The sequence below is a fragment of the Giraffa tippelskirchi genome, chromosome 13 (genome assembly GCF_054371585.1).
Source record: "Giraffa tippelskirchi isolate mGirTip1 chromosome 13, T2T-mGirTip1v1.2.pri, whole genome shotgun sequence".
NCBI classification, from domain to species: Eukaryota; Metazoa; Chordata; class Mammalia; order Artiodactyla; family Giraffidae; genus Giraffa; species Giraffa tippelskirchi.
The window spans coordinates 67,298,627-67,314,282 of record NC_137287.1 but is presented as its reverse complement, the minus strand read 5'-3'; the positions used below and the strand labels follow the sequence as shown (position 1 = coordinate 67,314,282).

Sequence of the window (15,656 nt, the reverse complement as noted above, 5' to 3'; positions counted from 1 at the left end):
TAAGTGCACAATTCAGTGGCATTAAGTACAGTTGTAATGGGCCACCATCACCACTATCATTTCCAGAACCTGTTCATCATTCCTAACAGACACTATACACCAATTAAACAATAACTCCCCATATTCTCCACTCTCAGCCTGTGGTAGTTTCTACTCTATTTTCTGTATCCATGATTTTGCCTATTTTAGATACTTCATATAAATGGAATCATACAATATTGTCCTTTTTTGTCTGGCTTCTTTCACTTAGCAAAATTTTTTTAAGGTTTGTCCATATTGTAGCACATAATCAAAATTTCATTACTTTTTAAGATTGAATAATAGTGGTAAAGAATCTGCCTGCCAAAAAACAAAAAAACAAAACAAAACAAAATCTGCCTGCCTCGTTATCAACACAGGTGCGATCTCTGGATCAGGAAGATCCCCTAGAGAAGGAAATGGCAACCCACTCCAGTATTATTGCCTTGGAAATCCCATGGATAGAAGAAGCCTGGTGGGCTACAGTCCATGGGGTTGTAAAAGAGTCGGAAACAACTTAGTGACTAAACAACAACAATATTCCATTGTATGCATATGCATTTTGTTTGTCTATTCATGTGTTAATGAACATTTGGGTTGTTTCCACCTTCAGGTTTGTGAATAATGCTGCCGTAAACATTGATGTTCAGGTATCCATTTGAGTCCCTGCTTTCAATTCTTCTGAGCAAATGATGAGTCTGTTGTTTTCTCTTTTACATATATACCTACTACACCCATCTGCCTGGAGAAGACTAGAATGTTGGAATGAGGCCAGTACAGAGAAGAGAGGACATTGCTAAAAGGACTGCCTGCTCCAAGATGTTTCATGGGTGATACCTGAAAAGGAAACTTTTGAAAGGCAATCAGTTCAAAAATCTATTTTCACATGTATACCTGTGGCTGATTCTTGTCAATGTATGGCAAAAACCACCACAATATTGTAAAGTAATTAAGATAAATAAATTAATTAAAAAAAATTTATCTTCAGATGAAATTTTTGGTTTTAGTCATACTCTGCCTACATTGTTTTGAGATAGTTCACTCTAAAAGATATGGATACAATGATAATAATTAAGAGTGATGGAGTGGAGAGGGTGGCTGGGTGTTTTGTTTTTTTTTAATCAGAAATATAGTTTAGGTAATAGTTGCTACAACTGAACTCTGAGCATAAAACTTGAGTTTCATGGCAGCAAGAGTAAAAAGAGAACCATTCTGTGAAATAAAAGAAAGCATGAACAATTTTTTTCCCTGAAATCATAGGCCTAGCTTGAAACATAGTATTTAGAAAAATAGTAAAAGATCGACTGAATAAAAGAGTATAACCTGGGGACTTCCCTGGTGGTCTAATGTGTCAAGATATCACCTTCCAATGCAAGTCATGGAGGTTCGATCCCTGGCTTGGAAGCTAAGATCCCACCTGCCTCGGGGCCAAAAAACATAAAACAGAAAAAATATTGTAATAAATTCAATAAAGACTTTAAAAATGGTCCATATCAAAAAAAACTTTTAAAATAATATAATTTTATATTTAAAAAGTAACAGCAAAATGCACAATGTCTTCAATGATAGATTTTTAAAGTCATGGGAAAGTCTAAGTAGCTATTTTTAAACAAGCCCTCAAAAAAAAAGAGGGAATATTATTAGACTAAATCTACAAAGACAGTTCCATGGAAAACTACGTAATCTAGCATTTGTACACAATTAAAATAGTGATTCTAACTCGACAGTGAGATAGAACTTAGACTATACAGAAAAGTGGACAGAGATCATTTCCTTTGGAGACACAGGCACACATACTCAAACATAAATATCACTAGTTTTCACCTAGATTTTTAACAGAACTTGATTAAAAATAAATTCTGAATTGAGCCACCCTTATAAGACCGGGGTGTATGGCAAAACCAATACTTCACTTTGAAAATTAGGTAAGTCTGACTTGTGTTCAGATAGGCCAACTACAAAGCAAGGACAATTTTCTACTCAAGGTACGGCCCTGGATTTCTCCTAGGACCAGTACACCTACTTAACCAAAGTTTTGCTCCCCGTGAATGTGGAAGAAAAGTCCTTCACACAAAGTATGATTAAATAAGAACAAAAGGAAGTGTTAAGTATTCGCTCACATCAATCAACCAACAAATATCAAGGGCCTCCTTCTTCACTGAGCTTTACTTCACGTGTTCTCAAAAAGCCCAGGAGGGCAGGTGGTCAGTCAGAGGGCATCTGGCCTCTCTGGGCGAGGTCTCCCAGGCGCTCTTTGTGATGATGGCGGGTGTCAGTCCAACAAGTCTCTCAAGTACTCTCTCATGGTTCTCAACTTCCAGGGGATTAGACACTTTCTCTGGGTGATTTGGAAGAGCTCCTGGTTTGATAAGGCTTTCCTTAGAAGAGGAGGCCAAAAGGTCTTCTAGAACTCTGAGGCCAGTTTAAGCACTAAATACAACTTCCATTTCCTCAAATCTCCAGGTATTTATCAATTAAAGTTAGTCTTCGGTGTGTGGGCCTCCACTCAAGGTCCCACAGTGGTCCTCGAGGAGACCTCAAAAGCCATTACACATTGAACAGTCCCTAGTACCCAAAGGCCTGAACAGATGACGTATTTTAAAAGTTCACCCTGAGTGGGAATTCCCTGGTGGTCCAGTGGTTAGGCCTCCACACAGTCACTGCCAAGGACCGGGATTCAGTCCCTGGTATGGGAATTAAGATCCCACAAGCCACGTGGCTTGGCCAAAAAAAATAGTTAATACTGAGGTTTATTTGAAACTCCTAGAACATCTATGAATGGTTTTCTGATACCTCATGTAACACTGGAAGAGCACAAAGTCAGCTAGCAGTATGGAAATAGGTCCAAACAGTCCCAGTTTGGCCACTAACAACTCACTTAGAGATGAGGGCAATTATCCAGCCTTTGAGATTTAACCACAGTGAAGATGATACCTACTCTGCTCACCTGAGCTGTTATAAGAATCTAATCTAAGAGATATGAAAACACTTAGAAAAACAATTACTCCTTCCTTCATCCTCTTTAAACATGTTGAACATCTGCTCTATGCTATTATGTTAAGCAAAGAACTTAGTTAGTAGAGAAAGCAGAAATTAAACTATTACAATTGTGATAAGGACTATGAAAGAGAAATGTTAGAATCAGGGAAACATAAGAGACAACTCACTGGAAGGGCTCAAGGAAGGTCTCCCTGAGGAATCAACATCTGAATAGAGCTATAAAGAATGAGTAGGAGTTAATTGGGCAAAAATGTGTAGGAAAACGTTCTAGTCAGAGGAGCAAAGGCCTTGAAAAAACATTCAAATGTAAAGTGTTTTTAGAAAACACTGAAATAACTTTTCAAAGCCATTTAATCAGTGACATTAAACTTTAACCCACACAATTTGCCATTTCAAGAACCTACTCTTTCAGGTTCATGTACCGCTTGGATTTTTTTTTTTTTTTTCCCAGTCATCCAGCTTTTCCTAGGAAAACAGTGAAATCCTAGTCCTGGTTGTATTATTTTCTACTTATGTACAATGCTTAGATATCAAAACAGGAAATGTCCACATAGGAACAATGATTTGGGACACACAGTAAAACTCTGAAAAATCTTGTTTATAGGACATACTAGGTGCATACAAGTTCAGAATTTTTATAGTTCCCTGGAATATTTTCCACTTAAGTATATGTAAAAAGAAAAAATAAAAAACCTCTATCACTATCCTTAAAAAAAGAAAAACACTCCCCCTGACATTAAAAAAAAGTGCTTTAATTATCATACATTCAGAACAGTAAGACTTCTTTTATATTGGAAAAACATCAAATTTAACGAGCATAACTCATTAAGTTTTTTTGAAGTTGCTTCACTAATTAATTTTTGGTTCTAAAATCCTTTAGAAAAGTAGTTTTTGTAGGAGAATCATGCTTCATGTACCTCCCAGGATGTGTTTTCAATACATCATATATGCATGCTATAGGCTTTTCCTTCTCATAGAAATTGAAGTGCTAGATCATTAATCTGAAGATTTTCACCCTGTGCCAGACACATGTAATTTAAAAGCATTTTATGTCAACATGCATTACTTACTTTCTTGAATTATGAACCAAATAAATTGCCTCAATTTGTAAATTCGCTTCATACAGGTGCATATTTAAAGCGTTAGGCAAACTTTTCTATTCCTACTCTTTTGAAAATATGCATAACTTTTGATTTGCCATGTTGACCATTTGGGTATGGTTATAAGCAAAATATTACAAAGTATTATTTTAAACTTTACCCCTACTTTTCTTATATAAATAGCTGCTTCAGAAGAAGTTTATTTAATGTAGCTAAGCAGTTTAAAAATCAAGTTCTTGGGGCTTTTATTAGCTTATTTTAAAAGACCTTCTAAATAACCAAAGAATGGCCTGGCACTCCAGTATACCATAAAACATCTTTCTTATATTTTATAATTAAACAACCACTTCCAAATGCTGAAATTCTACAACTGGTACAAGTTACTATGTATTATCTCTAGCACTGCAGTCAAATGTTACTAAGTATTCAAAGAGGGGAAGTATTCAAATTCATTTTTAAATACCTGCAAGATTTAATGGCTCAGACATATAGGGTTTGAGGGTACATAATGAGCTTTTATAACAAACTCTTTAATGTTTTCATGTACGTTCTTTTGATTTAGAAAGAACAAAATCTAAATGAGGGGAAAAATCCAGGTTATAGACACACTGTACACAGTTTTCTAGTAAGTCAAACCTATTTTTGTCCAAATACTCTGAAGAAGATATCTTGCAACACTGTGTTTTAAAATTACTTTGGACATAATTAATAGAGCAAATTCTCTCATTAACACATCAAAAACACAATGAAAAAGATCACAGATTTTTAAAATGAAATAAAACTTCATGGATAATTTTCACCTCTAAGGTTTCTTTCATAGTCAGTGCATTTAAAAATTCTTAACAAGTGAACTACTAATTTATCATAATGTCTATATGGAAACTTCTTTCACATTATTTTGGACCCATGATACATGTTTATTTAAACAGTTTATTAAGGGAGAAAAGTGAAAAAACAAAACTCTCCCAGGTATAAAGACAGTGTATCAAAGTCAGGAATAAAATGTACTAGTATCTTATGTTACCAAAATGAATTCGCTTGACTGGAAAAACATTTATCAAAATATGTAATTCGTGTACACATATTGTGGCTCATTCAGATTCATCTTAAATCCATAGTGACTTTTGAAAAGGAAACCACTTAAATGTTTAACTGACTAATAAGAGCAGTTTTCATAACAAAGCTTACAGGGTTTTTTTATATTAAAAGGATAAATCTATTGGAATATTCATTATCTGTCTCTATTTAAAGTTATTAAAGGGGTGCTTAAGTTGAATTTAGATAACATGAAGTATGTTAAAATAAGTTCCTCAGGGGAAAGAAAAATCTTACCATTCCATCCTAGACATCCTAGACACTCCTAGAAATACTGTTTAGCCAACTGTCTGAGGATCTCAAGGTCCAGACAAGTTGACATAAAATTAACCATCACAGGCTCTCACCAAGTGGAGATAATTTCAAACTGTTAAGCTATATTACTTTTGTATTCCATTCTTTCCTAAGTCAGACTGTAAGCGAAATAGGTGGCTATTTAAGAATGTCATATCTAAGTCACTTTTACTTTGGTGATGACTTAGCCTGTTTGTATTGATTAAATTCCATAATATATTCTATAGTGTATACTTATGGGAAGAGATAATCTGTCACTCTTACATTAAACATGATATTCTGTATCTTAATAGTTATCTGTACAATCCATATTTCAGCTATCAAATTTCTAAAATAATGTCAATCATTTTCCCTTTTTAAGAAATCACGTTTTTGTTTAGCTGTATACATACTTGTCCAAAAAATCAAATATTTGTAAATAGCATGAGTAGGACTGGAAGGAAAAAAAATCCCACAAAAAAGTGCATTCAAAAAATGTAACATGCTCTAATAAAGTTAACATAGTCAGTGTATATGAAATACTGTATGTCCAGCACTGTGCTGGATACTTTGAGGAATATATGTGCATGTACACAAGCACACACATACACAGGCAGAAGAAGAAATGAATCCACATGAAACAACTGTAGAACAAAAGATTATCAGCTTTGAAAATTTCAAAATGGAGAAGGGATGAGTGGTTGCCCAAAGTTAGGGAAAAGAGGGAGGTAGGTGTGATTATAAAAAGGCATGACAAGAGATCCTGTGGTGATAATCCTGACTATAATGGTGATGGATACACACAGTATAAAATTATATAGACCTAAACACACACATACACACACTAGTACAAGGAAAACTAGGGAAACTAAAAAAAAAAAACACCTGATGGATTGTTATCAATGTCAATATCCTGGTTGTGAGATCACACTACAGTTTTGAGGCACCTGAGTTCTCTGTATTATTTCTTATCACTGCATGTACACTTACCTCAAAATTAATAGCTTTTTAAAGTGATTATAAAATACACTTTCCCTATTCTAACTACACTCCTCCACCACCACCACCCCCCAATAAAAGCATGCAATGAATAAGCACCAGAATCCCTCCCAGTGACAATAGAAATTGCCACCTAGCATAGTACTAATTCCCCTCAAAGAAACCGAGAGTAAACTGTGTGTCTAAAATTCTTGCCCTGGAAATATGTTCTTAATTCTCTAATTCCATGTTAATTTAAATGAGTTTTAAAGATAACCCATAAATTGAAGGTTTCTCGTGACACAGCAGCAATAAAATGCTACCTTCAGGTGGTGGTGGAATCATCCTTAATCAGACACAGAGGATGGAGAGAGAGAGAAGGGACCACCATTAAGAGAAAAGGTAAGGAGAAAATCACACACACATAACACACACATTCTTCCTCTGTTTGTGGAATCTACATAAGTTTGGATCAAGACGTGGAATAAGAGCACCACTAGAGATTTCTCAAAGCTAGGTCTCTGCCCACTTGGAATCTCTTGGAAAAATATTCAAGCATATCTTTGCTCTTTCACCAACACAAGGCGAGAAATAACGTATCAACCGCTCTGTAATTCCTTTGGTGTGAGAAAGTCAAGTCGAAGGTGATCAAATGCAGGGCATGCAGAAAAATGGGGCTGATTAGGGTAGATTCACATTCACATAAAATGACTTCCAGGCAATTCGTACAGTCTTGACTTTCAATCTGACATTTGCCTAGTTGCGATAAAGATGGAAATAGGAATGCCGGGCCCCTCTCATACCCACTGGGAAACTTGACCCGCAAAGATCCGCGAAAGAGACCGAACACTTCTACCGCCTCCGCAGTGGACTGGAGGAACTAACGGACGCCATCCTCCGTCCCCACCCTGCAGCTCCCTGACAGCCCAGCCAGCAGGGGAGCGGGGAGACGGGGACTTGAGGCGAGGCCAGGGGACACTGGGCGACGAAGGGCCTGGGGATATGGGGTGAGGGGCGAGGCTGAAAGGAGGGCCTGGGGCAACTAGGAATGGAGGTTTGGGGAGAGGACGGGGCTACAAGGGAGGCAGGACCCGGGTGACGCGCGACGGGCGAGGCGAGGCCAGGGGTGCGGAGCGACGCGGGTGCAGGCTGAGGGCTCACCCGCGTTCTGCAGCGTCTCGATGTTCTGGGGTCTGGTCGCCAGCTCCGCTACCATCTGGACGAACTGGGTCCGGGCTTTCTGGTACTGCTCGAACACTGAGAGGAGAGACAGCCTGGAGCGCGCCTCGCGGGGCCCGCGGGCTTCGCCGTCCTCCCTCCCCCGTCGGGGCGCCCGGGCCTACCTTGCAGCACCTGCCTCTGACTCATGGCGCCGGCGTCTCTGCTCCCGTCACCGGCTCGACAGTGCCCGACTCGACAGCGCCTGGCCTGCAAGTCTACGGAGCGGGCGACAGCGGCTAGAGCTCGGCCTCCGACGGCAGCGGCTCTCTCTGTGTATCCGCGTCTCCCGGGCAACCGACCGGAACCGGAACGCGGCCGTCTCGCGGCAACCGCAGTCCCCAGCGTGACGTCACGGCGCGGTGCCTGGGCGCCCTGAGCGGTCGGCGGCCGCAGGTGGGGAACTCCGCTTGCGCGGCTGCCCGGACGCGCGGAGCTCGCCCGACCGCCGCGCGCCGTCGAGGGTCACACCTTGTGGGCACAGGCCTCCGCCAGGAGGTCAGAGAACTTCACAAACCGAACCCAGACTTAACTGCAGCGGGGCAGGAGGGAGCCCCACGCGCCAAGGGAACTCGATCCTAGTGCGGCGAGACAAGCAAACTGCCGCGATGGAGTCGCCTGGGCTTCGACAGTCGAGAGAAATTTCACATATGACATTGTGTTATCTGATAAATACGTTACTGTCAGTGCTGCCTTCAAGTCAAATATTATCCCCTTATCCCCTATCCAGCAGGTTTGAGGATTCTTAGATGATCAGAATACCTAGGTTCATACACCTAATTATAATGTATTGAAAGCATTTAATTAGCAGTCCTAAAGATTCAATGAGAAAAGCAGACAAGGAAACAATATCATAAACGTCCTATCTTCCATGACTTTTCCAAATTACTACCAACTTTGCTGCTTCCTCATTTTTATGAGATTTTAAAAAGCATTTTGTCTTTGTCTTTTAAATGTAGACTTCATATGTTGCTGAAGGACGTTTCCAAAAGAAAAGAAGAGAGAATCTTTACCTGGAAAGTCTTGATTCACACTATCATAATCAGACTTCTCTAGCTGACATAACTTTCTTACCCAGTTTCTTTTAACAAAAGTTAGGTAGTCTATCACTGGTTTCTAGCTGGTCTGAAAACTATATACCAAATGTTTCAATGACAGGTGTCAACTTTAAATGTTCCTCCATCAGAAACTACAATTTCGCCAGATGTTGAGGGGATAGTCACAGCTGCTGCTGAGTAGTGCCGAGACAGGAAACCTCTTGATGTCTCTTCTTTAATAGAATGAAACATGCAAATTTAGCTGGTTCTCATATTTGGGATAAGTCCTATATAATAATCTTTGAAATCTCACTCTGACTTGAGCTCTCTGATGAAGTCTTGGTATTTTCTGAAGCCCCAAATAGTTGTCGAATGGACCAGCAATCAGAAAGAAGAATAAGTATGTTCAGTGGGATCCCTGCTACCCCCAGAACAGGTGCATGTCTTTTGCTTCGAAGTTCAGAAGCCAGTAATACCCACAATCCCTTTACTTAACACTGAGACATAAAGTCTAACAGTGATTCCCATATTTCCCTAAGGAAACAGGTCTTCTAAAATTAAAGTTTTGGTGTGTACTAATTTAGAGATGGGAGGGGGACAGATTGGACAAATAATTAAAATGGCAAATAAACCTTCATTGTAATTTTATTTTCAGTTCCTTGTTGCATTATGAAAAAAAAATCCCCTTAAAACTAAAAGGTTCTATGTTTGGTTTCAGTCCTTTAACAATTTGAACTCCTAAGCGACTACAGCTGCCATTTTTAGTAATTGTTTTTACTGTGTATTTTCCACTTTAAAAGCGTTGAGCCAATCGTGAAAAAAAAAAAAAAGTCTAAACCTGTAAACATGACAGTCTACTTATGGAACACTTCAAAGTTTGAAAACTTAAGTTAAATGGAATATAAATTATTTTTAACTATAGACTCTGAGTATTTGTCATTAACAGTGTCTGTGGTTTAAACTGTATTGTTCCTGATAAAACACAATATAGAATTCTTACTTTATGTCTGAAATTGGACAAACTAAAGAAGCTAGATCTTTGCTCTTTATTCTAGCTTTCTTTTTAGAAGTTTTCAAAATTAAATGGAGAAATGTAACATAGATTAATCGTAAAACAGAAAAGAATTGTTAGTAATTCAAATGTAAGATGGCAAAACTGGAAGATTACTTTTACTGACAGAAGTATAATTTCTGACCCACTTTTGAACTTACTAACTTTAAAATAAAATACCATTCTGTTTTACAATGTTAATTGTATGCCCAAGATGACATACACACCTCTAACAGTTAAGTAGTGAGAAAGAAAACTATTCAAAGAGATATTTCGATTTTAAAAAAAGAAAAGGTGCTATTAAGATTACTCTTCTAAAAGTACCAGGTGACTTTAAATACAGATCTACAATGTACTTGACACAGTAAGCTATATATTTGATTGAGAATGAAACATTATCTGAATTAACTTGCAAAAATGTTTCCATGAAAGATTTGTGTGGAAAACTTTGGCCCCTTTTGTATAAAGCTAATCACATGTAATTTCAAAATCATTTTTGCATCTCATTTCTCTTTTTATGAAAATGAGATTCAAAAAAGACAACATTCTAAAGCCAGTTTAAAAATCCTGTTGTTTCTCTTTAAGAATCTGCTTTGGGAATTCAGAAAAACCCATTATCATGGGAATATATTCTACACATGCCTAGAAGAGATTTTACTAATTTTAACAGATACGTTCTTTTTTCAGTTTCTAGATGAATTTTAAAAGTTAAAGCTTTATATGTGCTAATTAGATGTTAATTTGATATCCACATTTTGTAAACTGCTTCTAGATAAATCAAGTATATATATATATTTCTCTCCCAAGCCAAAAACATTAAATATCAGTGTGTGCCACACACTACAAATAACAGAATGTACCTGTTTTCTAGGACATGAAATCTAGTGGGAGATAAAGACATCTGAAGAAAGTTTAATTCATTAAACAGGCATATACTGCAGCCTGCCTTGTTTTAAGGACTACAACTGCACTCAGTGCTGTAAGTGCTTTGGGAACAAAGAAGATGGATTTAGGGTGACACAGGGGAAGAGGTGAAAATATCTAAAATATCACTTTAATAAAAGGTGTCTTGTTTTTAAGAAAAATTAGCTGACTTTTACCTAGATATGAAATCTCCTTTCTTCCTTCCCCACACCCCAGAAATTAAAAACACAATGGCAGTATTTAATATGCATTCATTTGGCAACTGCATGTTATTTTTCAAGTTATAAGAATACAACAATCATTTTGCCATGTAAAATCTAAAATTAATAACTCCATATATACATACTTGAATGAAAAATAAAGGTATTACACACCCCATAACCAAGTTGGTTTTCTCAAAATATTATCTGTAATGATGAAAGCAAAAACATGACATCTTAAATGTTGCTCTGCTCCTCTTTTGAGAAAAAAACCTCAGGAGTTTACATTTGGGTTTCAGCAGACCAACCAGTTGTGCCATCAAGTTGGTCAGCAAAGCAGAAGAGACTCAGACACTTCCATCCAAGATGGGAAGATTAATATTTCTATGCAGGTGCTGTGCTTGTGTCTTGTTTCCTATCATTTGCTTTTCAAGCCTTTTAAAGGAAACTCCTTATATTTTAAACTTTAAAGTTTTCACGTTTCTTTGTATTAAGGCCAGTAAAATGTTTAAATATTTGACAAATTTTGCTGGCTCCAAAGTTCTCAAGATGTGTCTGTAATGGCTTCCTTTTCCACTAATTCAGTGGATGCTGAGATTGAATTCAGCTTTTCCACTACCAAAGTAAACCATCATTAGGGGGAAATTCCACACACGAGTAAGTTCACCTCCAAAATCACCATATAGCACAAAGTGATGAAATTGATGATTCTGATATCTGAAATACAGCGTATAACACTTTCAAAGGCAATGAGACACCGCACAAAAGACAAATTATTGCCGCTCGATGTGCTTGTGTGTTATGTGAATATCTTCTTTTTAATGACTTGTGTGGGTTTTCCTTTAAGACTGTACCCAAGCCGGCACCACCAGATGCCCTCTAGGCGCCTTGCCTTAGATGTCAGTCGGCCACTCCTTCTCAGCACTCCCCAGACCCCCTACCCCTTTAAAATCTTGGTCTTGTTGCTCTCATCTCAAGCAAGGTCGGTACTATTCCTTTTCCATCTTTTTATTAGTACAGGACGCCAGGGACAAAAGATGGACGATGCCACAAAGGAAAAAATAAAAAATAAAAACCCTGGAGCCTCACCAAGCCCGCGTCTGGGCCAAGACCGAGGAGACGCGGCTCACGCATCCCTCAGGTGCGGTCCTGTCAGGCCCGCCGCACGGGGAAGGTTCTGGACCGTTGCCGCAAGGCTGGGGGCTGGCGGGTGTCCGCGAGCAATGGGCGCGGGGTGCCCGGCTCGACGGCGCTGGCCCTGGGAGGCGACTGCATTCAGAGTGAACAGTGGGGTGTCGGGGCCCCAGGGGAAGGGATGACGGCGATGCTCCACAGCTGTCCTCGGCTTTTCCTTTAGGCCAAAGTTTCTCAAACTCACAACGGGCATCTCCGCGGACTCCGCTTGATTCTAAACCGGGGAAGGGGGCGCGTGAATCGCTTGGGGTCAGGCAGTCGTCTGAATCAGAAACCCGCGAGGCCCCTGCTGTGGGTTGCTGGGATGGGCCGAAAAAGGGGTGAAGGGGTGGCAGGGCCGGGAGAATCCTGGCATGGAAAGGGCGGGGGCGCGCGGCCCGAGGGCTTGAGTGCGGAAGCGCCGCGCAGGCTCCGCACCGGCGGCGCCCCCCCCCGCCCCCGCGGGGCCTACGAGGGCGAGCTAGTGGGCAGGTCCCTGTTCCGACTGACTCGTGGCCCCGTGGCCCGCCGCCTGGGGAGGGATCCGGAGGGAGAAGGGCCGTAGATGCCGCCGCCGGCGTCTGCTGGGGGCGGGTTGCAAGATGAAGAAGGCCCGAGTCCTTTCGCTTTGCTTCCCCCGGCCAGGCCTCCAGCAAGCACCGCAGCGTTGCGCGGGCTCTCGCGGAGGAGTCCCGGCCCGAGCCTCCCCACGGCGCGGCTGACCCGTGGGCCCTGGAGTGGTGCGGCCAATTCGCAGGGGCTAGCCCGGTGCGGGCGGAGGCTGGAACCCCGGGACGAGAGGCCCCGCAGCGCTGCGCAGCCAGAAAAGCTCGCGGTGGCCGCTCAGGTCGGCCCTGCTTCCCCTTGACTTTCTCCTGCCGGGACTTAAAAGAGCCCGGTTGGCTGGAGAGGGGGGAATCCGACTCTCTGCCCCGAGTGGAGTGTGGGAATCCTACACCGCCTTAGATCTGCCAGCTTCCTAGACCCCGCGGCGCGGGCCGGAATCCGAAGGCGGGGTGAAGAGCCCAAAGCTTACTTTAAAAAAAAAGGGGGTATCTTACTGCGCATGTGCAAGCCTTAAAAAAAAAATTTTTTTGACGTCATTTCGCTACATCAAATCCCAAGCCAAAATCTCTTGCTCATTGATTACTCAGAAAAATAACTGTATGCTCTGATTCCTGGGAAATAGTGCAAAAGTACAAAGAGAAGGTGTTCAGGGTTTCTGCTTTCACAAAAATAGCACAGGCTGTCTATCCACCCTTTCCTTCGGTCCCCGCCCCCCAATCAGATTATCAGAGCCGAGAGGTAGCTCCGCTAAAATGTAGGCTAGACTTGGAAGTCTCAGTGGCACAGCTTCCCATTCTTTAAGTGGAAATACTTGCGCTATGATTTGTATCCTCCTTAGTCCAAGCAAGCTATGCAAATCCTGCCGTCTTTTTAAAAAATATACATTTCAGAGGAAACACCTGAATATGGCTAAACCTGAATTACTTTACCTCCTATTTCAGTGTTACCTCATGTTTATTTTTAAAGCGAAGAGTAAAGATTCTTATATGGACAACATAAAAAATTAATGACTACCTATATAAAGAAAATGCTAATGCCTTTCCCTTTAGTAAGACAGGAAATGAATTGTAAAGAAACACTTTGTATTCAAGAAGTGATCCCCCCCATGAAATAATAATAATTGCCTATCATTTTGATTTTAAGTGAAGGGTGAAGGTCTTGGAAGTTTACAAAGTTTGTGATGTCGGTGTATTTATGGTCAAATTCCAAAGAATCAAATTTACTAAGAAACTTTTGCCTTAAAGAATGCTTTGCAACATTAAGGACACCAAATGGAGACAAATTAAGATAGAGACTTCTTGTAGCACAACTGGATAAAAAAACACTGATTTTTAAAAATGTGATGCTTATGCATTTGCTTTAACTGTATGGCAAACATTTAACAGTGATACCAATTAAGATATCAGTTTTCTTTCTTGGAAAGGGTATTCTCAGAACCCACTGCAGATCATCATAACATGATAGAATTGGTTGCACTGAGGTTTGTCTTTAAGTTTAGAGAGCCTATGCAAATTGTGTGTATTAAAGTTCATGAAAAAGCATTTCCTTAAGCCTATTTTAAAGGTTGCCTGTATTATTCTGTTGTAAACTTACTTTATTCTAATGAATTTCCTTCGAAGTGTCCTCCAAAGTGATCATTTTAATTGGTGACTAATTTGAGGAGAAAGATTATTTGGCAAAAGGGAGTGGGGTCCCTTGGACCTGGTAGCCTCTTTCTCATTAGAAAATGATGGGATGAAGAGAACCCAAATGAAAATATTTTAAGATAACTGTCATGAGGCATATTTAGAAAGAAACAGCTGGAAAACACATTTTCCCAAGCTTACTCTAACTTCTTCAGTTACACTAGAAAACAAGCTGTAATAAATCATGTTCAAAGGGAAAGCACTCTTCTGAGTTAATTACTGATAACAATAATTTTCTGATTCAGGAACAGCTAGATGTTTTCTAAACATCACTCAATTTCCCCAGTAGCATTTAGGCTGAAGTATTTTGGGTAAGTGTTTATTGAACTTAGGAGTTTTGTTCAGAAGGCTGAAAAGGAGTCAAAAATTGCATGGTAGGATTCTATAGAAATGTAACCAGTTCCAATAAAAAGTCCTCTGTACAGAAGTACATTATGGAAATGACGTGGTTGTCAGACCTAATTGCTTGGCTTTTGAGTCCTCAGAAGAAATTCTACAGCCTTAGGAGGTGTAGACTCAAAAGCAGCAGCATTTCTGGTTTCAGTTTAAATAAAACAATGAAATCCATCATTATTCAAGTCAATAGCGATAATTCACATGAATATGAATGCACTTTGATCTTATCCTTCAATTCTTTGAAAGACACAGTCATAATGAAAAAGGGAGATAATCTCTTTAACTTGGTCCAAAGCAAGTTGTTGGAGCTTTTCTTTCTTGAAAGACTGTAGAAAGGAAATTTTCACTAAAGCCTTGCTTTCCTATTTTTCAGGTGGTGGGGTGGGGGTGGGGGGGTGTTTGGGCAAGCTACAGGTCATTATGTTGCCTCTAGGAATCAAATAGTGTTAACTTTCTTCTTTGAAGTAAACTGTCTGATATCATGAACTTGACATTTTCTGAAGCTTAAAGGTGAACCTCTGATAACATACCTAAGAGGCATTTTAGGAGACATGTTGATTTATTTGAGTTTACCATCAGGTATGATTAAGACATATTAACTATTTTCAGTATGTTTTAAAGATTAAGTTAAATAGGCTATTTCACTGTGCATTGTCTTAGTAGATTTGCAGTATCCAAGACTAGCCCCTTAAGAGTTCCTGATGAACTGTGAAGACAGTTAATGCCATGCCTGTCCTGTATGAAAGTCACTTTAAAACATCCTCTTATGCCTATTTAACCAATTTCCAGACACCTTTGGTGGGAAAATAGCAAAGTTACAAGTTCTTGTCATTCTTAGAATTCTGGAAACATCTGTCAGATATTTTTAAATACAATCACCACATTTGAAATATAATTAGGTAAAAAATATGCATGAGTGAGGATATCTGATTAGTACCACT

General features: G+C 39.7%; 1 protein-coding gene across 20 annotated transcripts in view; it reads right to left on the bottom strand.

Moving 5' to 3' along the window:
- Nucleotides 1–7,971, bottom strand: part of SPAG6 (sperm associated antigen 6) — a 152,080-nt gene extending 144,109 nt beyond the window's left edge. For 3 of the 20 annotated variants that reach the window (XR_014073076.1, XM_081556751.1, XM_081556772.1), the window contains exons 1-2: nucleotides 7,808–7,971; nucleotides 7,626–7,721 (exon numbers count right to left, since the gene is read on the bottom strand). Coding sequence is in view for 8 of the 20 variants with exons in the window: in XM_081556751.1 (XP_081412877.1) it covers nucleotides 7,626–7,721; nucleotides 7,808–7,832 (121 nt within the window). In the remaining 12 variants the exon portion in view is untranslated. Of the gene's footprint in view, nucleotides 1–625; nucleotides 868–1,341; nucleotides 1,440–2,138; nucleotides 2,201–7,625; nucleotides 7,722–7,807 lie in introns of those variants that run through there. The other 17 variants (XM_081556765.1, XM_081556760.1, XM_081556770.1 and 14 more) reach the window with 16 other exon arrangements.
- Nucleotides 7,972–15,656: the final 7,685 nt, after the last annotated feature.